This window comes from Excalfactoria chinensis, chromosome 7 (genome assembly GCF_039878825.1).
Source record: "Excalfactoria chinensis isolate bCotChi1 chromosome 7, bCotChi1.hap2, whole genome shotgun sequence".
NCBI classification, from domain to species: Eukaryota; Metazoa; Chordata; class Aves; order Galliformes; family Phasianidae; genus Excalfactoria; species Excalfactoria chinensis.
Window position 1 is genome coordinate 18,285,761 of NC_092831.1, and position 25,212 is coordinate 18,310,972.

The 25,212-nt window shown below is 37.4% G+C and overlaps 1 protein-coding gene across 3 annotated transcripts in view; it reads left to right on the plus strand.

Annotated features, from left to right (window-relative positions):
- Nucleotides 1-593: 593 nt before the first annotated feature.
- The window catches only part of RAPGEF4 (Rap guanine nucleotide exchange factor 4), a 141,340-nt gene continuing 116,721 nt past the window's right edge, over nt 594-25,212 (plus strand). For 2 of the 3 annotated variants that reach the window (XM_072341226.1, XM_072341227.1), the window contains exons 1-4: nt 594-780; nt 8,883-9,025; nt 10,115-10,203; nt 20,322-20,468. In XM_072341226.1, coding sequence (XP_072197327.1) covers nt 716-780; nt 8,883-9,025; nt 10,115-10,203; nt 20,322-20,468 — 444 coding nt within the window. In that variant the 5' untranslated portion in view covers nt 594-715. The remainder of the gene's footprint in view (nt 781-8,882; nt 9,026-10,114; nt 10,204-20,321; nt 20,469-25,212) is intronic. The other variant, XM_072341232.1, reaches the window with a different exon arrangement.

The following is a 25,212-nucleotide window of genomic DNA, read 5'->3' on the forward strand; positions in this document are numbered from 1 at the left end:
AAGATACAACCTATATCTGGAAATATTTTGCAGAAAATACTTGACATAGAGCTTTGCAAATCCTGGCAGCCAGGGAGACCTGCCGCTCTGCATTTCTTCTTCCATTCATCATTCTTTAAGTCACATATGCACACCATCCTCAAAATGACTGCATTTTGGAGTCCACAGGAACACAACAGAAAGGGGTGAATGGCTCTTGCTGTACACCACACTCATCTCTCTTCTGCTGTGTGCCACGTTTCTTCTAGCTCTTAAATCCTATTCGGACCATATACATCCTGCTCCTTTTTCACCTGCAATAAACCAGAGCCTTTATTTCCATGGCAAATGACAGGATGAGCACTGCAGGGCTGCTCATTTTAACTAAACACCTTATATTTTCCCACCAACCCTGTCAAGGACGCCCCTGGCAAGGCAAGGGCGGGTGCTAGTAAATCAGGCTCGAGCTTGCCTACCGCGGAGCTCATAGAGGCTCCTCCTTTCACACCTGGCCTTCCTGTCCAGCCCCGGCCCGAGGGTCCCGCAGGGGTCCGCTGCCCGGCCCACTACCTGCCGCGCTGATGCGGCGGGGCCCTGGGCGAGCCCATCGTGCGGAGGAAGGGAGGGAGCAAGCGAGCTTGGGAGCGGCGGAGGACGGACCGAGCGACCGGCAGGGAGGGGGGAGCCGCCGCCGCCGCCGCCAGCCGGGTGTGCGGCGACCTGATCCCTGTCCAACATGGTCGCCGCTCACACCTCCCATTCTGCGTCCTCTGGCGAGTGGATCGCGTGCCTGGATAAAAGGTATCGGGCGCGTTCACAGGAGCGGCTGCAGGGGGATGCTGCGTGCGTGTAACCTGCCCCTGCGTGCATGTATGTATGTATGTGCGCGTTTGTGCGTGACGGTCCTTCCTGCTCCCATCAGGAGCTGCCTTACATAAGGAACGGGCAGGTGGAAAGCAAAATGCCCGGAGGAAGCAGAGCCGGGTGAGGGGGAAGGCAGAATGAAGGGCTCGGGATGCACCTGGCAGCCGAGGGAACGGGCAGCCCCCGGGGAGCCTCTCCGCGCCGCTGCTTGGAAAATGGTGCACGTGGTGGGGGAGAATGAACGCCAGGGAGGGGAAGGGGCACCGGGAACTGGGGCTGCCGGGCAGTGATGCTCCGTGCCCGCCATGGCGGGCCCGCTGTACTTGCTCACGGCTCCGCACAGCGCCTCACCGTACAGCCCCAGGTGTGAAGAAGCAGAGTGTAGGACCACCGAAGTGCTGGGGCTTATCACATTTATCAGGAAACTCCTGAGGTACATACAAATATATGCTGACTCAAGTTGTAAAATGAAATTCAGGGGCTCATGCCTAATAAAAAGTGTAGCTTTGGGTTGTGAGAGATATTTCTAGGAAGCATAAAGGCATTTCATTTTGGAATCTCTGCCAATTTGATGATGTTGAAGGCCTTTTTCAACCTAAATGATTCCATGATTCTCTATATACATGTATGTAAAATGGATATACTGACCTTTGTTACAATGGTAATCTCATTGAAGCAGTTAAGATGAAACTTTTTCTTCTTTCTCTGTGAGTTGACATGATCTAGTAGCACCTGTCAAGTTGAAAGAATCAGATCCAATTATTTATTATGAACCATCTTTTCCAGAAGGCAACCTGGATACAGGAGAAACCCAGAGCAGGAGAGGCTGCAGGATTTCTTCTAGGCCCTGTTGTGCTTTGTTTTGTAATCATAAAAAATACACACACACACTTTCTTCTGTTTTTCCATTTAAAACATACTGTTAAAATTATGTTGGAAAAGTATCGTAGGAATCTAAGCACTATTAGATAAAGCGCTTTAATTCATTTAATAGATTGTCTATCAGCTTACTCATTTGAATTATACATTTTCTACATGTTTAAAGCCTTTTTAAAAATCTTGAAGCTTCTCAAAGCTAGGTGTGGATTCTGCAAATACAGGATCATTTAAGGAGTCAATTCTCTGCAAGAAACCACATCTTTATTTAATATTTAGATTACTTATGTTTTAGTTAATTTATAAAGATGTGTTTCAAAAATGGAGCATTTTAGAATTTTGAGAGCCCCAGCAAATACAGTTAAGATATCATGTTTAAAATGTCATGTAATGTGGATTATCCAACTTCATTCTTTAAAAAAAATAAAAAATAAAAAAAAAATAGGAGAATTGATTGTAAATGGAAATAGCAAAACGCATAATGAATGGTTCTAACATAGTAATTTTTTTGTGTGTAGCATCAATGTATATTTTGTATGCATTTCTTATGTTTTTCCTAAAGTCACATACTGAACTCAACCTATCATCTAAAATGAGAGCACACACATAACAAATCAGGAACCTCCAAAATATCTTAGGTGGAATGTTATTACTGTGTGGAGCACTGTATATAGGCAAGGAACTCTGGTGCTTCAACTACGCAACTCTCATATGATATTACTGACATAAAAGTCAAAGATCAGCACTCAAACATCAAATGCAATGCATAGGATGAAATCACAAGGTCAGACATAGGGAAATACTAGAACAGAAAAGGTCAGAAAATGCTGCTTCATCTCTTTTTGCAGGAGAAAGAGATGATTTGCAGTGAGAAACAGTGCTTCTCACTTGTGCCTGGAAATGTAAATAGTATTTTCAGGAAGTCAGTCCTATCTTTGAAGTAAAAGTTGTCTGGTCACTGACTTCCAAGGAAGCAGAAGCACACCTACTGTCTCCAAATTCTGCTCTATGTCCAAACTGCACTCACACAAAAGGTGGTTACTGATTCATGCAAGTGCTTATACTTAGCTTGGTAACAACACCTAACCTACTCTCATGGTTTCTTTCACACCAAAGACTATCTAACCAGTACAATGCAATGTCAACATAAAATTACTGAATGTTAAATAAAGTATTTGTTAGATAGCTCTTATTTCTCTAAGTCTGATCATTGTTTAGAATTCAAACAAGAGTTCTAATTTGATTCAGATACAAACTTTTTTTTTAATGATGCACAGCACTCACAAGTCAGAGATTCCAGGATCTCATGACTACCTGCAACATCCTGTTTTCATCTTAAATACAGTCTTCAGTGTCTTAGCAGACTGGAGGAGCAGATCACAGAGCATAGCATGCAGCATGACTACCATGTTATGAATGTTATGATCTTTGCTCAGTTGCTTATAAATTATTTAAATAAGAATAGGTGTTTCAAAGATATGTTATACCTACTGAGGTTTTGTGTCCTTGCCATCCTGGTAGACCTTAGGTGCATGTGGGTTTACATTCAACAAAACCATGATAATGCATACAGACTAATAGCCGAGACTTGTAACTTAAACCAAGCTCCCATAGATTTGAATGGAGGTTCAGACTGAAACTATGTAACAGAAACAGATTAGCATTTGAGTAGTTCATCATAATGTATCTTTGAGCTGTAAGTTACATGCCTAACAGTCAGTATTTTCTCCTACACCTGCAGATGAACTATGATAAAAAAACTAACATTCTGAAAGAATTCTAAAAGAAATAAGGACAATGATTGTGTTGAGGATGACAACCTGTACTTGTTATTATCTCAAACAACTAGATACCAGGCAATACAGTGAATATTTTAGACTTTATTTACAATGCTTTAATTTACTTCTAAAATACATTTTTTGTATGACTGATAAAAAATACTGTTTGCATATACTTTAAGTTGTATACACCTTAAATACACACATTTAGGTTGCAAGAATTTCAAAATTAAATAATGACCCTGTAGAAACACCACCACAATTTTTCTCAGTTTGGGACAAAATCATGGACGTACACTGCAGCTTCTGTTGCTTGTGTGTGCTGTATTTTCTCTATGTATATACCACGTGCCTGAGTTAAAGAATGATTAATTCATACCTGCCTTTCACTGTACCTGCAGCAAGCACCATGATACAGAAACTAAGAAACAGAATAATCTAGGTGCAGTTTAAGTGCTTACTGGCACTCACACAAAAGTGCAATTTTTGAGAATGATGAATAATAATAAATTAATCTCTTTGCATTACACAACACATTTTCTAGTCTAGTACAAAGGTGCAACCTTTGATGAATTATAAAAAATGCTTTTTATTTCCATACCTCCTCAGAAATGCTAAAGTGAGCATTAATATAGTTTACCATAAGCTTGTTGCTCTCTACATTTCATTTAATACGTAAATTCACAATAGCTCAAAGTGAAAGCAGGAGTTGTATTCTAAGCAAAGCACAGCTGTTTCATTCTCTGCCATCAAAGGTTTACATATCCACAGTATCAGCTTTTATTTCTTGTGTTTGGATGTACTAATTTAAGTGTTCGTTTTATGAGTGTATGTGTATTAAAACACTGAAAAAAACAGTAGCCCAAGCATTAACACATACAAACACTACCAAAGCCCATCAGAGCAAACTAGCATATGCATAGGTCCACTGAGACATATGATATCCACAGTGTTAACATGTAGTCTTTTGGAGTAGTATAGTAATTAGACAGAAAAATACAATGAAAAAAATATATATTATAACATACAACAAGACATGATGACAGAATGACCAGCACAGTAAAATATACAACAAAGGAAGAATATTGCTTACCTGTATTAGAACATTCCAGGTTCACAGGGGAAGACTCCACCACTAAGGAATCTCAAGGAAGAGACCCTTCCCCAGTGGTAGTCAATTTTATTGTGTGATGCTCTTTGTATTGTGTTGATTTCATTGTTATTGTTTGTATTTTTCTTGTCCTGTGTGGTGCTGTTTTTGTTTGTATCCTATGGTTTGGTGTATTGTCATGATATTTTACTCTATTGGTTTTTTTTCTGTATTTTGTTGGAATGTGCCTCTTACTATTCCTGCTGTTTTATTCTGTCCTCAGTGAATATTTTCTGAATTATTTTTCCTTTTTGTGTTTGAATTCAGCAGGTCAATTTAAGTAAGTTGTTGTTATTTCATAATTGTTAAATGTGCGTTTCCTTTAATAATGCAGACTTAAGTGAACAAAGGTGCCTTTAATGTAGTGTAGCCAGAGTATGAATTAAAATGTGTTGTCACTTGTGTGTATTGTGTCCCAGAGTTTTTCTTCATATTAAAGTGCTTTTACTGTGTACTACAAAGCTGCAGTACTGGTTAATATAATTTTGCCATTCTTCTGCTTATACAAATCTAAAAATTGATTTGTTGGCAGGATGCATAATTTCTGGAGCAGGAAGGAAATGAGGTATTGTTAACTGCTCTGTCTTTGTAATAGTTATTCAGTGCTTTGTCCAAACAGAATTGAAGATGCAAGTGATTGAGTGATACAACAGTATGAAATAAGTTTGCAGGTAAAAGAGAAATCCCTGTATTTGCACTGTTCAGCTGTCACTGAGGAAGATATAGAAAAGTCAGTCTATCAGAAGCTGATAGATAGTCAGTCTGCATTTAATGGAGTAGTTGATCAGTGCCTACATAGGTCAGGATTATCTATGGCATTATTTGGACTTTGCATAACAGAGCATCAGAAATTTATTCTGATTTGTTGGAAACCAAATTTTGCTTGTGTTGTGGTTTGTTTGTTAGTTTAGGTTTTGCCTCTGGAGGGATTTGTTTGTGTAGGAATCCTAATGAAGAGGGTTTAATTAAAATTTGGCTTCCTGTGTTACAGAGGAAATACGAAAAAAACTGGAATCATGAAGTCACATAAAATAGCAAGCAAAGGAAACAAATTGTCACTTGATGATTTCCTGAAAGCCTCATTATGAGAGAGCAAGGGGATGTTGAAATAAATATTGAAAACTTGGATTTTGTAATATTACTAAGAAGTGTTAATTGCCTTCTACCCCATGGAAGTAAACCCTTGTGTGGGCATTGCTTCTTGTTGAATAGTGGCTTTGTTGGTAAGACTGAGGTCTTAATTAGAAGTATTCTAAAGTATTTTGATAGCTTGTGGGTATCCCTTCCTTAAAATTCTCTTTCTTAATGAGAAATTAAAAGTCATAGAGCCCTGCAGCATTGTGCAGAGGATAGGGGCGCTGTAGTGTGGAGAAGCGATTAACTGACACAACAGTATTCTATTATTGCTGTTCTGTTTCCTCACTAAGTAAAACTATTTTGTTGAAATCAGCCTTGTTGCAGATTAAAAGCTCTTAAAATAAATGAGTTTGAATATTACTATGTTACTGCTGCACTGTAATCTGAAGCTTTTACACTTGCAAGATTACTTGTCCTGCTTAAGACTAAGGGCTGTCTCAGCTTAAGACACCTAGTGTAAGGTAAATCCTAGCTTCTAAGTGCTGAGGATTTTTCTAAGGAACTCTGGTCATATTCAAAGTGACCACTGAACGGAGGATGTACAGATATGCTCTGGACAGAAAGAGGGATCCAGATTTTGAAGGAATAAGTTCAGTTGCAATCCAGGTGGAAGTAACAGCTGCAAATACAAGGCACTGTGGCCCAACTGCTTGCTGTACTTTGGCACTAGGTGCATGTTACTTTGTCTTGAGTCTCAAGTACAGAATTTTGTTTCTCACTGCTATGCTGTTGTTGAAAACCATGAAAAGCATGGCTCAGCCACCTGTGAGAATGCTCATTCTTCTGTGATGCTCACTTTACTAGGGCTAAGAAGCAGTTCTGTCAGAAGAGCAAGCTTTTCGTGCACTTGATCTGTTTAAGGTGTGACACTCCACATCAAGGGAAGCAAGCCCTACTCTCACCTTATCCCCACCCCTAAGTCTTGTCATTCTGATAGAACCAAATGTAGAAGCAATTCCTGCACTCATATTTCAGGATGGACATGGAAAGATGTTGATTAAATTTATAAAACCTGGTGTCTATATTGCAATTCCATTTGACTTTTTCCTGTTAGTCGCATCAAGCAATTAAAAATCATTAAACACCAAGATCCTACACTCAGTTCTATGGTGAACTTGTTCAGTCTTCTAAGACCAGTTGTATGAAGGAAACAGTCACAAGGGGTTTTCTAGGAAAATAGGATATATTGAGAATGTTTTCCTTTTGTTTCCTTGCTGGGTTTTGCTATTCATTTTGAGATTCCAGAAAGGAATACAGTGTTCCAAGTGCTGCTGTAATATGGGTAGGGATCTCATAAAATGGATTTTAATTCTGTTTGCAGGTTGCACCTTCTTAAAAGAGTTTTGACAAGAGAATTAAGCTTATTAGTACCTGACAGCTGGTACAGTTTAAAAATAAATAAATAAATACAAGATACAGGTGAAAATCTTCCTGGAGAGATTTAAAAAGGAGCTGCTGTCATTTGTTGTAGTCTGTGGTGGTAAGAGGATATCGCTGTGATGTAAAAGTAACTGTATACACCAGAGAGTTATTATTCAGATCTGTATTTTAATAAGGGTAAGTTGGAGTATAAATGAGGATAGACATTTAATCACTGCTAGACTTAATTTAATAAGAGAGGAAAGAGCTAGAGAGTGAATGCAAAGAGGATCTGGGATTCTTCCATGAGTCAAAGATTTGGATTCCTAAGTCTTTAATTCCAAAAAAAGTCACTAAAAAATTCCTGCTGGAAGGAGTGCTTGGACTGTAAGTGTAACAATAAGATGGCAAAAGTAATGTTTATGTTAACTTAGACTTTGCTCATTGTATGTGTGTTACTTGATTGTATCAGAAGAGCCAATATCCTGGATAAATGAACACTATGCCAGATAAATTAACTGGCAGGCAGCTGTTGAGTGAATGGCCAGTGTTCACTGACAGTTGGCTGTCTTTTGGGTACTCTGCTATATGGAAGTTGTTTCTGCTCTTGAGTTTCCAATATGATCTCATAAGAATGTTCTGTGATTACTTCTGTGCATATTAGAATTATGAAATATCCTTTCTGATGCTATCTGTTGTTTTTTGGCTGACCTGATTAACAGTGTTTTATATTCACACTTAAAATGTATGGTATGGCACAATTCACTTCAGGTTTCAAGTTCTTCAAGAACGAAGTAGCTTCTTGAATGCTGCTGCTCCATGTGCTTCCTTGTTGGAGAGAATTCCACGATTTTGTTTTGAAGTTGTTTGTAACATTTCTTTTGTAACATTTCTTTTAAAAGAGGGTTCCTGTCTTAGGTGTGTTTTTGTTTGTTTGTTTGTTTGTTTGTTTGTTTTAATTTGTTTGTGTCACAGATATTCATTCATTTTATGATGAACTACTTCTTTATTCAGTTCAGACACTTGCTTCTAATCAGTTCCATAATTAAACTTTTCTAAATTCTGAAGTCTGAGCCTCTAATTATTTTCAAGATTCATCTGTCTGTGTTGCCTTTTTTAGGGGGGTATTAACATTCATTATTAGTGAAGAGTTAATATTCTTGCATTTTTAATTTGTCCAATGTTATAAGACAAACTGTGAAAGACAAAGTTGTTCTTAAAATTGTCTTTTTGGTTAGCAAATGAGAAAAGAAAACAGAGCACTTAAGTTAGTTTGTACCCAATAAAACACAGAAGAGAGGGGCTGATATGGGAACTCAGGTCATAACTAAAGATTTTATTTTAGCAAGATAGAAAATGTGTATTTTTGGAACCAGTTCCAGAGTCGTATTGTATATTTGTGCTCCTTTGTATCTCTGTGCCCTTACAAACATAAAACTACATATACTCCTAAACCCATTAGGATTTAGACTGTACCATCATATGGACTCTATAGATACTGCTTTGGCATGATTTTGGTGCTCAATGGGACTTCTGTGTGGAGATCATAACAATCATGCTTAAGTTGATAACAGAAGGTGGGATGTTTTGGAAGAATTTTGTGTATCTATAGAATAGTTTTTAATTGATTTATGTTATTGTGTGACTTCTAATGTTAATATTTGTGAATTTAGTATGTGTGGATGGATGTGTTTCTCTGATAAAGCCATTGAGAACTATTTCCTTTTGTTGTCTTGCAGACCTTTGGAACGTTCCAGTGAAGATGTAGATATAATATTCACACGACTGAAAGAAGTGAAGGCCTTTGAGAAATTCCATCCAAACCTTCTCCAGCAGATATGTCTGTGTGGATATTATGAAAATCTGGAAAAGGGGATCACATGTAAGAAAGCTCCATGTAATGACCTATCTTAAGTAGTAAAAGTTAAGGTTTAGGTAGAGATTGTTTCTAGGAGATTGTTGAGAGAGCACAATCAGTGAAATGGCTGTAAAAATGTTTACAGTCTTGGTGATGAGAGAAGGCAGGATTAAGTGCTGCTTGCTCTACAAATACAATATGTGGTGAATCTATGGTAACAAGACAGTCATAATTGGATTTAGGACTCTGCCACTATTTTGTTGGAAGATTAGAAGCAGTCATTGCACTTAAGCTTCCTTCTTCCTCTGTAAATGTATCATTGATCTCTTTAGTATAGGTTCTTTGTGATGTCAGGAGCTTTTATATCACTGAGGCATACCACTAATTGTGTGTTGTTTCCATTCACAACACATTTGCAGAACTATGTGGTGCTGTAGGGTGCAAAAGCTCTGTGCTTGCTCTGGAAATCAAAGTGCCAGATAAAGCTGGACAGCTGTGCTCAGTCTGTGGAGCTAAAATGGAAATAAGTGATGGCCCTGTCATGGGAATGTGTGAGTTCCCAGACTTATACCAGGGTTGTAGCTAGTAGAGAATTTTTGTAAGTGATGTTCAGTAAATGCTGAGACCCCTCAGATAAATCTGACATTCTTTATGTAGGCAGCACTGAGGTTTTTGTAGTGTAGTAGGAATTTTGATGCTCTGTAATCACACTGATGGAATACCTGAGTATCGAAGTCCTGCAGTTGTTTCTCAGCCTGAGCTGTTACTGAGGGCAGTTCAATGCAGATAGCACTCAAAGATTTTAAATGTCAATGGTACATTTTTCAGAATGTCTTTTTGTTGTTATTCTTCATTTATTAACTAGATAACAGTAAAAAAAAAAAAGTGGGAAAGAACAAAGCAGTTCTGTGTGATTTCACTGGTTCAGCAGTCTCTTGGTCAGTGTAATTTCTGGTGTCACTGGAAATAGTACTGGATGAATAAATAGTCTGATATAGCAAATATTTTACTGACAGAAGTGACTATAGTAGTGCTGTAATATGAGGGAAAATATTTAATAATGTCACTGAATTTAAGGAGATATACCTTATTTACAACATTTCTTATTTTCAGTGTTCCGTCAGGGCGATATTGGGTCCAACTGGTATGCTGTTCTGACAGGCTCACTGGATGTGAAGGTTTCTGATACAAGCAACCACCAGGTAAAACAAATTGTTCATTAAAACTATGCAGTTGGTAGTGCAAAAGCTTAGAAGTTATATTAAGGTAGGTAATAACGAGATATATTGTACAGATATTTTTTTCTCAGTGGTATTTTTCTCCATGGAGGCAAGTTGTGCCATTGACTTCAAGAAAGATGGAATGGAATGCTCTGAAAAGGGGTCTGCACATAAATAGGAAACGGGAGTCATAGTATTTTCTCATAGCTAAGGATCTGTGAATTGTTAATTGATTCCCAAGAAACACTGTAATTCAGTTCTGGTTCTAGAAGTTCAGAACACACCCACCAACAGCGCAGCCTGGTAACAGCGCACTGAGGTCTGTCCTGAAAGAAGGGGAAGATGTGATAATAATAATAATAGAGTATCAGAACTGCTCCCATGTTAAACCTGGAGAAAATGCATTGTAAAGAAATATAAGAATAAGTAAAACACCAACAATTTGCAGGTGATTACTCAATATCTTGACAATCCTGTTTTTATGGAATTTGGATTTTTGAATAGTTACAAATAAAAGGATGAGAATAATATTAAAAAATCAATTGCCCAAATTATAACTATATCCCAGAATGTGTTGTGAGAAACTATAGATGGGGTTTAGACCTATTTCTATTGAAGGGAGCTTATCGATGTAGCTGCAGAATAAAGATGTATTCACATTGTGTATGTGTACTTTCTCACAAGTAGTTTGATAGCTTTCTGAGTACAGCTGTATGAAGGGATAACTGCAGTAGTTTAGTGGTGACTGCTGGCCCCTTTTTGATTTTGTTTGTACCACTGGATCAGCCTTGCTTAGGGAAAAATTGCTGCTCCTGCCAGTAAAGTATTTCCCCTCAACTGTTCAGGGAGCTCTTGGTACCTGTCTTAGAGTTTCCATAGGGTTCAGAGCTCAGCAGGGGCTTTGAAACAGTGTGAAACACTTTTGGAAGGTGAAGACTAGCTTTCTTGAGCTACACAGCTTTGTTTAATGAGGACTGCTAGTCTGGCACAAGAATTTGTGTTAGTTTCACTCAAGAATGTTTTAATGAAGTAGCTGTGGGCTTCTGAGGGTAACCTGCGCTGTATTTTAAGTTTGTTTCTTATCATGCTACAGTTGACAACCTATGTGAACTTGTGTCATACTTGCATGTCTCAAACTTCCTGCTGTGGGCTATCTTCTGGAAAAGCATAGTGTGCCATACCATGTACCTATATTTGAGTTCTGTCAGGTACTTCTGACATGATTTAGTGTGCCTTCACATGAGTGGTACAGCTTAGCTACCAGGCACATGAAGTGTAACAGCACGTCCTCAAACATGACATGCACATGTGTGCATCTGTCTGTGTGTACAATAGTAATTCTTTGCCTGAAGTACAGCTGACTGGGGAAAATTTCTTGCTGCTGGTGGAAACTGAAGTTCCTACTTAGCTGAGTGCAGCATTAGAATGCAAATTAGGGCACTGGGTGAACACTGGGTTCAACTTCCTGCAGTAAAATGATAGATTTAAAAAACAAACAAACAAACAAAAAAACATCTTTCATACTGTTATTTTTAGTAACCTCTTCATTATACTACCTAGAGACTAGTAGAGAGTAATTAGCCCAATTTAAGCTATTCTCCACATGACCTGGTTGTCACTGATATTGTCACAATTCAGGCTTTATGAAACACTTTTCTGTGCAAGTCAGAAGCAATAATGAATTTTTTCTGGTGGTTGCCCAAAGATGGCACTGCACTGTTATTAAGACCCAATACTCTTCACTGAATGAGAAATAAATATATTCCCATAAGCATTCTGAATGTGAAAGTTAAGAATCTGGAGTGTTGATTTGTTGCATTGGATGGAAGATTGAGCAGTTCAGCCTCTTAAGAAATGTAAATATTTTTTCTGCTCATTCAGGTTCACTGCATTTTCCTGCCAACAGGGAACTACAGAAATACTGTTCAAGTAGTTCTAGTTATGGAAATTATATTCTGCAGTAATTTCTAAACCATTTATTTCCTTCTCACAGGAACAATGAACTGAATTCTACCACTGTCTAGTTGCCATAGGATACAGCCTCACTGCTTGAAGAAGCAGCTTATGCATTTACCATTCTAGTGCTGGAGAGGATTTGTGGGTGGGAACCTTTAAATAATGAGCCCAATATTTTCTCTGTCTTTGCTCCCATTTTCTGTTTATGCCACATCCTTCCTGTTCCTTGCTCTTCTGCTCCTTGTCCTGACTTCAGGTCCTGCGTGTCCTATTCTTGTGATACCTCAGTTCCCTGGTTGGGATAGTGCTAGTCCTTCTTGAGCTTGAAATGCTTACTAAGGCTTGTTCCTACTGTGCTTACTGAAAACCCAGATGATGGAGGAAATACACTGTAGCTTCATAGACAAAGCACTGACAGACTGAGTTGCTAGCTAGAAATGGACGACCAGTGCTCAAATGCCTGTTCATCTGTCGTGGAGCACACTTTCTAATAGCAGTTCCAATGAGCCAAAGCTACCTTTGCTGAGTGATTAATTGCTATGCTTTTTACTCTTGTGCCATAAATAGCACTAATGCTTCTGGGAAGTAATTCCTAATATTTGAAGGGAATTCATTTGTTAATGATACCATTGCTCACTTTGTTTCTTTAACCTGCAGTGCACATAGCTATACAGGCTGTTGCTACTAAGAGAAAGTGTTTTTGGGAAGCAGCTGCCTGTGATAAGTGCTGTTTTCTTCTTTGTGTAACCATGAAATCAGAAATTTTGTTACTACTAAGCCAAATAATTTCATCCTGTTTTGGGAAATATACAGCAGAGCCAATAATCAGCTCTCCCAACAAGTTGCATCTTTTGTTCCACACCTGTTAAAGACCAGCTAACTTTAACCATTTGTCAGTACTAGACATGATACCTCACCAGTCACACACAGGTAATGAGCCACGTGTACTGATTCTGGAGCTCCAAGTAGTCTCACTGACAGAGTCTTGGCCAGGAAATAGGATGTTTTAACTTTCCTCACAGGTTGGGTTCTCAATGGTCTTGTGTTCAAGAGCACACCTTCCAGTAGAGGTTTAAAGCTGCTTATAGGGACTATGTTCTGTTCTTAGTACATGCTGTTTTCTTGTTTAAAAAATGAATAGCTGTCCTCACAGAAGCATTCTGGGAAAGAAAATTAAACTCAGATCTGCTTTACTTCCATTATTGTTTCGCTAGATTGGTCATGGTCTCTTATCTGGCAACAATTATCCAAATTTCAATAGGAGCTTTTCATTTGTTATGCCTGTTTATCCCAACAGCTTGTAGTTGCAGAAGTGACTGGGTGCTTCCTGGAAATTGACAATTTCATACCAGAACCAAGAAACTGTAGTGCACCCTGGGTCTACAAGTTTGGCTTTCATAGTTGTAGAGGACAGTCTTTTTAAGATCGACTTCTGGTGTGTTGGGATTTATTGAGTGCTGGAAGTTCTTTTAAATCTGGGTACCTATATGACATAGAAGTTCCATTCTGCTGTCTTCCAGGACATGGAAACGTTGTTCTCCTGAGCCCAGAAAACCAAGATCTATGCTTTTCCTGTGGTGCTTTTTTTTTTTTTTTTTTTTTTTTTTTTTTTCCCTTTAGCAATGCTCTGACCCAGAAACAAGGTCTTATTTTTTGTTTGTTAATATTTTCTTCAGTGGATATCTTGCTCCTAACAAAATGTCCTTATTAAAGGCTAGCCTTCATTCCCTATTTAGTGTATGTCTTGCTCTGTCTCTTAAACATTCATCTGCTTTAGTTGCTTGCTACTAAGTTTCCTTTGTATCCTCTTCAACTTCTTGGAGCATTTTTACTTTAGTTTTCTGCATGTATTAGTTACTGTTGCAGAGATCTGTCTGAGCTAACATGTTTACGAACTGTAGAAATGTTGGGTTGCATCTCCAGGGAAGCTATTCTTAACCAGTTAGCTTAGTTAGAATCTAATTAGCTAAAAAGCGTTTGTGACCTGTAACTTTCAGTGCTTAAGTTGTGCAAGACATTAGAATGGATGACCTCCTGAGGTTTTTGCAGCTTGAATTATCCTATAATTGTATGATGTTAATATAAATATGACAATGATACTTCTGATTAGGAATGAAATACTGGTTCCTCTTTTAATTGGTATTCATTTACCTAGGGAGCTTGTCTTTTGGTAAGCCTGAAAATGAATGTGTTATATAGCTGCTGCTATGTTCTACTTCTTTATGAAGCTATGTTTGGAGATTAGTTGCTTTCTTCTGTTGAAAACACAGTAAGCTATTGTACACTGTAAGCTTACAAGGAGTATCTTGATGGCTTTTATTCCTATGAAGGCATGTAGTTGTATATCGTGCACAGGAAGATGGATATAAACATATGAATGTGTGAAGTCTTCAGTGAAGCTAGCGAAGTATAACTTTATACAAGTTCTTGGTGTATATAAGCTCATTCAGACACCTTATATTTGCAGAAAATGTTAGTAATGCTGCTAAGGAGCAACTTGAAAAATCATGTAAACAGTATTAATGCTTACATTGCTTAGGGTTTTCTAATATAATAGGAGGCATTTTTCCATTTACTGATTCAAGTATTAGAATAAACATTTAGGATCTCATAGATAAACTTTCATCTCACTTTGGGGAAACCTTTTGACTGCTTGCAGATCTGTGTTATGTCACAAGAGGGCAGTGTTAGAATATATAACGAACAGTACAGACAGCGTTTAGCATTGAAATGGCCGGCTTGAAAATCATATTGAACTATTTACTGAACACCTTAAAGAATTTGACTGTTTCAGATTTCTCACTTACTGTTATTTCTGTTCTGCTGAGGCAGTAAAATATGCTAGCTGCTGATGATTGTGGCAGTAATTTCATTTGCCATTGAAATGGGAAGATACTGTTATAATAGTAATCTGACAAAATCACCCGCTCAGTAGGTCCTGAGTGGTGGTTGGTCTGCTTTCTGTACAAACTATTTTTGAATTTTCTGTCTGTTGAATAGTCAAGAAGAGACTGAAGGGATGGATGTGGTTTTGGTTTGTTTTTCAAGGTACTGTCAAATACCAGGTGTAGAGGTAAGTGTAATGAACTGCTTGGTCTTAACTTACTTTACTTGTAACAAATAACCTGATAGGTACTATACTTAAAATTTTCATAAAGATTTAGTAAGCACCGTTCTAAATAAGCAGAACTGGCAGCCTGATTCTGATTAGGGATGCTGCCCTCAGTTGTGAACAGATTCTGAGTGTAATTTTTACTTGGCACTGTTATCTACCAAAGTACATAGCAGTATAATGACCTTTTAGAGATATTTCTAGTTCAGTGTTGTCTTAAAAATGCTGTTAACTGCCTCATCTTTGCTTAGGTTTTGATGTCTACTTTGAAAATGAACAGGTTATGAAGTATCACTGTGACTAATATCTCAGAATAAAACTGTGAACAAATGCATGACAAAAGGATCAGTATGACATCTCTTCCAGATTCCTCAGTGTTTTGTTTCACTGGATCAGATTCAGAGACTTTTAGCCTAAATGATTAAGATTTATATGCTTGTCTGATACCAGAAGACATTTCTTCTGGGAAGAAATGAAAAGAAGGACAAAGATCAAACAGCATTTTAATCTGTGGTTTTGCTGCAGTCTGCCAACTGATACAGTGTATGCTGAGGGCCATTGATAATTTATCTGTGTTTGGTGAACGTTTTTGTTTTTTTTTTTTTTTTTTCTTTTAAATGACAAGATTTTAGATTTTAAAAAACAGACCAAACTATTAAACACAGGGAACTGACTTCACAAGTGATTACCCTTTTTAGTAAAGCTTTGAAGGAGGAGCTCTGAGTGTTTGAGTAGTACAGCATTGTCAGCTGTAGGAAAATGTAAAGGACTGAGGATCTAAAGCCAAACAAGTTAGTGGTGTTGCTGGGAAAAAAAATGACCATGAAAAAAGAGATATAGAGATATAACTGTCTGTATAAGAAAGGGAAGAATTTCTTGGTTGTCTGAAGCTGAGGATAAAGGAGATATGTTATAAGATGAAGTGAAAATGAGGGAAGGTATTTCAAGATGACAGTCCTTGCAATATTGTGTTCTGAATGCAAACATAAAATTGCCATTATGAATTTCAGGGATCACCTACAAGAAGCTAACTCATAGGATTTTACTGCAGTCTGTAGAGTAGTGTAAATATGCTGGAGCAGACTTAACTTATTAGTTTAAGCATGAGAATTGCTCTACCTTCTGTAACAGGGATTGGGTGGACAAACAGACTTAAGTGAAAAGTCGGGTGTTTTAGTCCATGCTGAGCTCCACAGCAGTTATTTTGATTTAACTTTGCTTTTCTATATTGTCTGTACATACTGTTTTGATTCTGTCTGTGAAATACCCTAGAAAAAAGACTGAGATGTTGCAGATACATTTTGTAGGATTAGATGGGAATATATGGAAATAATGTTATTATAGTACAGTTAATCTGATCTGCAGATACTTTAATTAGGAACTAGAGGAAAACTTGTTCCCAGTTTTCCTAGGAGTTAACAATTCCTTTGAGCAGATCACTTTGCTGTTCATAAAGAGCATGGCCTGAAATATGTTGTCAAACTGCAGTCCTACTGTGGAAGGATATTGCTGTGTTATCATTAAAAGTAGTGGATAATGTTTTCCTTTCTGAATCAAGACTGAGACACATTCCAGTGGAGGCTGTGGAGCAGGAAGATCACTTCATAGATAATTTAATCTACTTTTGCATATATCCTTTGGTTGCTCTGTTATGAAAGGAAACTTTTGGCTAAAGACAGGTTTGACATTTGACTATTGAAATAAGCAAATTTACAAAATGCTGGCTTTTGCAGATTTCCAGTTAAGTGTAGAGATGGTATAGAATCCTGGAGGGACACAGGTGCAGAAGTGAGGTAGAAGTAAAAAGCATGGGAAAGTGCTAAAATTTTAAAAAAACAAAACCAAAAAACAGCCTCAACAGTAAAATGAAAAATGCAAGTCACAGCTTGAAACAGTGATTGAGCCACCTGGTAGGAAGGCAGAGCAAACCCAGGGGAGCTAAGGAGCATGTAATGTACCCAAGTGATTGGAAGGGGTGCACCCAGGATCCACCCCTTCCCAGACCTCATTTGAAGTTTGGCAGTGGAGGCAAGGGTATCTTGCTGGAGATTCCTGTGTACTGTGGCCATCCTAAGGTAATTTCTTTATTTCTGTGCCCTCACTGGCTGCATTTGAGCAAATCCTTGCTTGCTATAGTCTGGGATCTTGCTGCCCTGCTGTTCTTTCAATCTCATTACAACCAGATCCATTAATTTCCTTTTAAATGCAAAATATTATCAATATTAACATTCATTAAAAAAATCAAAACGCTACAGCAAAAAATGCTCACCTTATCTCTTTGTTCAAGGTGGTGTTTTTTGGTTGTTTTTTTTTTTTGTTTGTTTTTTTGTTTTTTTTTTGTTTTTTTGTTTTTTTTGTTTTTTTGGTCAAGCTTTTTCTCATTATCTTTGTTTCTGTCTTATACCATGACTTTGCCCAGAGTGCAAAATTTTTGGATGCTAGGTTGGAAAATAGAGAGTCACAAGAGAGGAGAAGAGCACACAGAGAAGTGTCTTATGATGAGGGAGGGAAGAGTACTCATTCTTAGCTGTAGGATGCTTGGACAAAATCTTTAATGTTTTAGATTGATTTTAGGTGAGATGGGGAGGTGGCTGACATCAACTGTTTTGCTGTGTATCTTATCTGCTAGTGATGGTGAAATTGAATGTACGGTCAGCCTGTGGTTTGAATGGTGCAATTTTTAGTGTGTTCAGAGGACAGAGAGCAATGGAAACAATCTCATCTTTTAAAGTCTTTAATACTGCCTTTTAAATAGCTGTATGAATTATAGCTGGCTACCAGCAACTAGAACCTCCTGCTGCTTCTGGGATTGCAGAGGGGAACAGCAAACTGAGTTTTGTGCTGCCAGCAATCCTCCTGCAGTCTACACCAAACAGCAGGAGGTTCTTGAGTGTGAGGTTAACAGGTGTAATAGGAAATGCACACCTGTTTCCCCAGGAGGCTGGAGATGTATAAATTGAGGGCAGAGAGAAGGCAGGTCTCTGAAGCCTTGAAGAAGGCAGATGGGCTTGCTCCTTAGTTGGTTGAAGAACTGCATTACTGTGGAAAGAGATGATGGCTGCAGTGGGGAGGGGGATGAAAAAACTTTCTCTTGATGGAAGCCTGAACTTTTCTGTAGTGAAGATGGGCAGGACTGTTCCACCTCCTTCACCTAATGCCTCTCAATGTTAATTTATTTCTAAGCCTGAACGGCTGCCTAATCAGAAGCTCTCTTAGAAAGTGGTTCCTTAATCAGTGTCTCTCCTTTTCATTTTTTTTTTCATTTTTATTTATTTATTTATTTTTTTCCTACTCTGTATGTATATTCTCTGAATTTGTAAAGAAACAAAAAAGTGAGGGTTTTCTTTGGAGTTACTTGAGGGGTGGTGGCAGAGGAAAGGAGGAAGAAAGTGAGAAAAGTTTAGAGGTATAAATGTGACTTAAAATCTACCTAGTAGAAACTGATTGGTTATTCTACCCTGAACAGATGTCTTTCATCTGAACTTCCTCAATGAAATTGAGCATAATTTTAGTGTATGGCCTGTATTATCGGCTATTTTTAGGGGCACCCATTTCTTATGTACTCATCGCAAATATTTTCTTCAAACAGTGCCTGTTTGTATTTGCCTTCCATGGAAGTGTGTTTCTGATAGTTGGTAAATTCTTCCTGGAGCTTCTCTAAAACAGACTTGATTTGCTTTTCTTGATCAGATAATTTTATATGATAGTATCTGTGCAAAAGCAATTTGATGTGGCTCAGGGAACTGGACTATTATGAACATTTGTCTTTGTGATGCAATTATGAAGCTACAAACTTGATCTTAATAACATTTGCCATTACCACTTATTAGATACTTGAAAGGAAAGCAAAGAAATTTTTAAATACAGAAAATTATGCTGAAATATGCTTATGTATCTCTTCTGACTTACCCAAAATAAAGGAGTAGATGGGATGACAACATTTTCTGTTTCACTTTCTGGAACCATTATGTGAATCATACAGTTTAGAATTATTGTACATTTTTAATGATGTATCAAATAAAATCAGCATATTTCTGTTTATGTATTTGTGTAAATGCACGTACTATGTCCTTAAACAAACAAACAAAAAACACTGCAGCTTGTGTCTATTAAAATTTTTAATACTGCTTGTATTTTTGTTTTTAAAATACTGACAGACATTTATGGTCCAGCTTAAAGAGAAATATATGTGCTCGTTTACAGTGTGGTGCTCAGGAACATAGCCACTTGTAAGCATAGGACAGGGCAGGTATCTGAAGGTCTTTATTCAGTCAGGTGTTTAGTTTCTAGCAGTCTAATTTTTTTCCTGCAGGACCTCTTGGTTTGTACTGGAACTTTCACTTAGGAGTTCCTGGCCAATAGATATGAATTAAACATGTTTTTCATCACATGAACGATACAGACCTTCTGAAGTGGCCTTTACTGTGTACTTAGGGTCATCCCAATTACTCTAGATTTATTCCAAGATGTTTTCAAGCTTAATAGTTTTCTTGAAATGCCTGAATTACATGAAATTAATTTTTTTAGTCAACAGGCAAACCATTATGAATGGAAGAGCTTATTTTAATTTAAAAAAAAAAATGAAGAAAATGTAAGTCAAATTTTTGTTTTAATGAAGGTAAACTATGTAGGGCAGAAATTTTTGTTCTGAGAGTGTGTAATTGATACTAGTTACCTTCTGATCACCTCTGATGTTTCTAAAGGATTCTGTCATCACAGCAGTCTTTAAACAGTATTTAAAGGTAGCTAATCAGAGATCATAACTTTCTTCCAGAGGTGAAGGTGATTGCTTGCAGCCAGATATTTCTCATCCAACTGGTGGTTGTAGAAAACAGAAGTTCTGCTACCTTCTGCACTGAAGCTTTGTGTGCTACTAATCAGTGTATTGCAAACTTTTTCACTTTGTTTGGTACTCCTACTTTTTTTAAAAGAAAATTGCTAAGAAATGTTAAGGTAGTGACGTTAGCAAATGTGATGTTAATTTTGCAGGATTCAAGAGTCTTTAATATGTCCTTTCCTTTTTAATTCAAAGGATGCTGTAACAATATGCACCCTGGGAATAGGAACTGCTTTTGGAGAGTCCATTCTTGATAACACTCCTCGCCATGCTACCATTGTTACCAGAGAATATAGCGAGCTCCTTCGAATTGAGCAGAAAGACTTCAAAGCACTTTGGGAGGTAAATTCAGATTTATTTGCAGTTTATGTAGAAAAGGGTTTTAATATTTTAAGCTTTGATGAGATGCAAGCATACTTGTAGCCTAAGCATAGGAATAATGCTTTAAAATTAGCTTGGACAAAAAGGAAAATCTTTTAAATGCTTTTGACTGTGATTATACACTACTGTATTGCTTTCTTACGGGCTTCAAAATTCATTTATTTCATTTCTTCTAATTAAATAACTTTGGAGTTTCTGGTGGAATTTGTATTCATGCTGCAGGTGTTTCTGTCTTATGCTCAAACTTGCTGTTGTTGCCTGCATTTGCAAAGAGTGTACCCCTAGAATACACCGGTGTTTTAAAATATTCTGCTTTACTCCAGTCTTATCAGCAGCCATAAGGAGTTTAAAATAGTCAGATGGATAAAATCACTTAAAGTCATTGATTACATCTGAGTTTCCTTAAAAACTTTTCCTTCTAGAGCTGAAGTTCTCTATGTTTTCTGTGTTTATGTACCACGATACTTCCTTTTGGTTAAGAGAACAAATGAAAATTATTTGCTGGCAAATGGCAACTGCATGTGAGTCATGAGGGGGCAATAAAATATATATAAAATGAGGTGAATATAAGCTTGGAAAATGATCAAGTGTATACTGACAGACTGATTGTGCAGCTGACCAGAAATGATAGGTGTAGGAATTATGAGCTACCTTACTTTATAAAAATTTCTTAAGGCTGAAGCCTGTTGAGAATCCTACTTGCGATAGATGGTTTGTTTTTGTTTTGTTTTGGTTTTTTTTTTTTTTTTTTTTTTTTTGCTATCACAAATCTAGGCAGCTCCTTGAAAGAGAAATTTACATTCATACTGCTTATGAGGCTTTTGGTCTAACTTCTAAAGCTAGATTGTAAGAGGGAGAGAGATCTATTTTAATTTTTAGAAGCTGAGAATTGTCAATATCTCTACAACACAGTTTTATGAATTACAGACTTTTCTGCTTTTTACTTAAATAGAGAAGTGATCTTTTTCTTTATTTGCTCTATTGCTTTAAGAAACTGTACTTATATTCATGCGTTTAACAGATCAGATGTGGCTTATTAACGTATTTAATGTACAAAATACGCAGCAGAATGTAGTGATCTCTTACTTTCAGTGCAATTACACTTGGGTTTATATCTGAAAGATTGCTATTTTTAAGTGATTTTTATCACTTTCCTTTTGTCAATTCTATAGACTTAAATGCTCTTGTGGAAAACATAAGATATTCTTTATCAAAAGCATGATTAGCTGCCTTCTGTGATACAGAACCAAATACTCAGCTATTTACAGAAAGATCTTCTGCAGTCTCCCTCTTTAACAGTCAGGGAATGTCAGTCTAAACAAATAATATTGTCCAAGTAACAGCAATTACTATTTAAAATGGCCTAGTCTTCTCTCTAGTGGCTATATCCATTTAAGTAGCATCCTGTTCAGAAACATCTGTTGAACTTCTGAGCTTACTCATCCTTGGAGACGCATTTTTCTGTCCACAGCTGCTAGAACAGATTGACGATGATGAAATCTGTGGTTAGGTTTTCACACAGCTAAACAGTCTTGAGGAAAGGAGTGCTAGGAGGTTGTGGGAATTGCGGGTGTCAGAACTTGGTCTGACACCTGCCTCTGGTGTTCATTTCTGAGGATCTGTAGCAACTGCTACAAGCACAGTAGACTTCAATGGTCCTGTGGTGATAAGAATGTGCCTTCCCTCTTTAGCATCACTGAGTGCAGTATTAGCTACCTTGCTCCAAACCATAAGGTTGGTTACATCCAAAAATAAACATAAATGCAGAAGATTGCACATGAGCAGCTCTTCTCAAGCACACCCTGGTGGGTCAGTGGCTTGCTCCACCCTCTACTAGCTTTAATATTTTAAATAGAGTGGGAGCAAAATAATTGCATTTGAACAGTGTTATTGTTGCTGAAGTTCTCTGTACTTCATCCTCAAGCTTTGTCTTTCCATGCAATTGCAAAGTGATTCAAGCCCAGACAGGAAGGGAGTGAATCTGCTGAGAGGTAACTTATTTTTAGAGGTCTTTCCTACCACAGCAAATTACTCAGGCTTCCTTGAATAACATACAAATAACCAATTTCCTTTTGTGTGGAGTAAGATTCAGTTAGAAGTTACTGACTGTGCTCTGAGAAACACTTCAGTAAATGAAGAGCAACTACTACCTTGGTATGCAGTGACTTTGGAGAGAGGGAGTCTTGGCCCCTGTAAGGTCAGAATGAGTATTTTAATTCTTTTTTTTTTTTTTCTTTCTAACCATCAACACTTAAACATCTTGTTATCTGGTTAACAGTAGTGTAATTTGCTTCCTCCTTTTGTCTGTCTGATACTTCAGTAGCCCTCAACAGGCTTCAGTGGTCTGAAACAACAGCTTTGGAAACAAACACTTTTTATCATTATGTCCTGAACATTATAAATGTTAGTATTTAATGAGCTAATTTAAAACAGATTGCCTGTCAAAATAGGAAAAAAAAAATTAAAAAAAATTAAAGTAGCTTCAATGGAATGCTGTATAGGAAACAACTGGTCACTTCATACATGTGATTTAGATGCAGCCTACAGTGAGACTTCTGAGTAAGGTTTACTTTTACCAGAACTGAGGCGGTAGCTCTGAATGCTTTTCCATACAACATCAGTTTGTTGTTTGAAACTGTATCTAATTATTAAAGTGGGAATTATGAAGGCACTATGAAAACACATTAATGGAAATAAACATTGATGAACTTTTAAAAAAATCCATTTGTCTGTGCTAAAAGTGCATTATTTATCACTGTATGTTACTGAGTCAAATGCAAGGTAATACAGTAGGCAGCATTTCAGAGAGGCAGCCCTTTCCTTGCCCTAGGCTACTGAGAATATGTCACATGGTTTTAGAGGAGGGAGTTCTTGCTTCTCTCTCTGGTGGACTTCTGATTACTTGCACATTTTTAAAGAATACTAGGTATCTCATGTGATTGTCAATACTTCCTAATGTACCTATCACCACTTCAGTGTTCCATATCGGAAATTTTCCATACCATAAAGTGAGAAATTTGTGAGGATGTGAGAAATTAGGCGCTGGTAAAGATGGGAGTGAATCAAAGAAATAATTGGATTAATGTCTAGCCAAACAAACTCTTTGATTTTGCTGTAATACTCTCAGTATGTTGTCTAGTAATCAGTTGCAAAAGTCTTTGCATCATTTTACTGATTTCCTGTAGGTAAGTATAGCAGGGACATAAAACTGTAGTTAACAAAATGAAGGCAGTTTAACTTTACAGAATGGACGATTATGTGATTTAAAATACTGAAGTGCTTGGAGACCCACAAAAGTGTAGGAAGGTAGTTGTGGAATGACTGGCTTTCTTTGTCTGCTTCATGTCACACTCTCCATTGACTGTTCAAACTCTACCTTGATTATTCATCACTCTAATGAAGTTTTATTTGAGAAATGTGAAAGAGATCAGATTGTAGTAGCTTGTCTTTGGACTGTAGCTGTAATACTTAGTTCATTGAGCTCCTAAATAACCATCTTGTCAGAACAAGGAGGAACTTTTCCATTTGTATTTGATATGGAATGCAACATGGAATTAAGATGTGGAATGACTCAGGTGTGTGGAGTTTGTTGTCTTCTGCTGTCTGCAAATCTTCAGCTGCTGAGGGATTCAAATTTGTATGCAAAGAAAAGGACCAGTGTGTTAGACATTAAATATGAAGTGATGATAGGCAATCAGATATTTTTCCTAGACTAACACATGGAAGGGGGGAGGAATAAGAAAAATTCTCCCTCCTGGCTTTAGAATATGACAGCGAACACAGAATTGGCAAGATATGAGCAAACATTTGTAAGTAACTAACATTCCACCTTCATACCTTCTGTGTTAATGCTGGTAAAAACACAGAGTGAGTAGTAGGGAAAGATTCCAAAATTGTCGGTTCACGAAGACAACTTGTGAAACTGCACTCCTACTTTTACTGGTGCAAAGTGAATATGTTTCAAATGAAGACAGTACAATTGCTTTGATATACATGAAGCTAAGTGGGAGCAGAGCCTTGCCTTTAATACTGCTGTTCTGTTTCCTTTCCTTACATTCAAAATGAACTCCTAGGATCTTCCCTTTTGTTTTCCTTTGTCAAACATTTATAATATTTAAAAGTTACTTTCTGGAAGAGTAGATATGATTACAGAATGGTATGCTATCTAGCATAGCTAGATTAACAACCAAAGAAATGTTTGCATATTAAAATAGCAACTTTAATACCTTAATATATGTATTTAAAAAAATCCAGATTTTTGTGGTCACTTCTTGTGACCCTATCTTATAAGGTAGCCTTCTGGTTGATGGTACATGGTTTCTGCAAAAGATGAAGGGGATTCAGTCTGAAGTTTGCAAATTTTCCTTTCCTTGTCCTTTGTCTAAGGTGACAGATTTAGGCACTCAGGATACTCCTTAAGCAATGGAAAATGCTGAAAAATAACAAGTTGATTGGAAAGACCTGAACCTTCCTCACGTTTCTCTGCAACAAGTCTTCCTGGTTCTTGTTCTTGAATGTCATCTGTTTCCACCTCAGTGTCCCCCTTTATTCCTATTTCTTTTTCAGTTGCAACATTTTGTGACTGCGTCGTTATTTTTCCATTCGGAGACAAAAAGCTTTGTAGATCAGTAGATGAGTGTTTTCTTAGCCTTAACTAGTGTGGCGTTTCTCATGGATACAATTGTGTCTCTGTAGTAATGCCCAT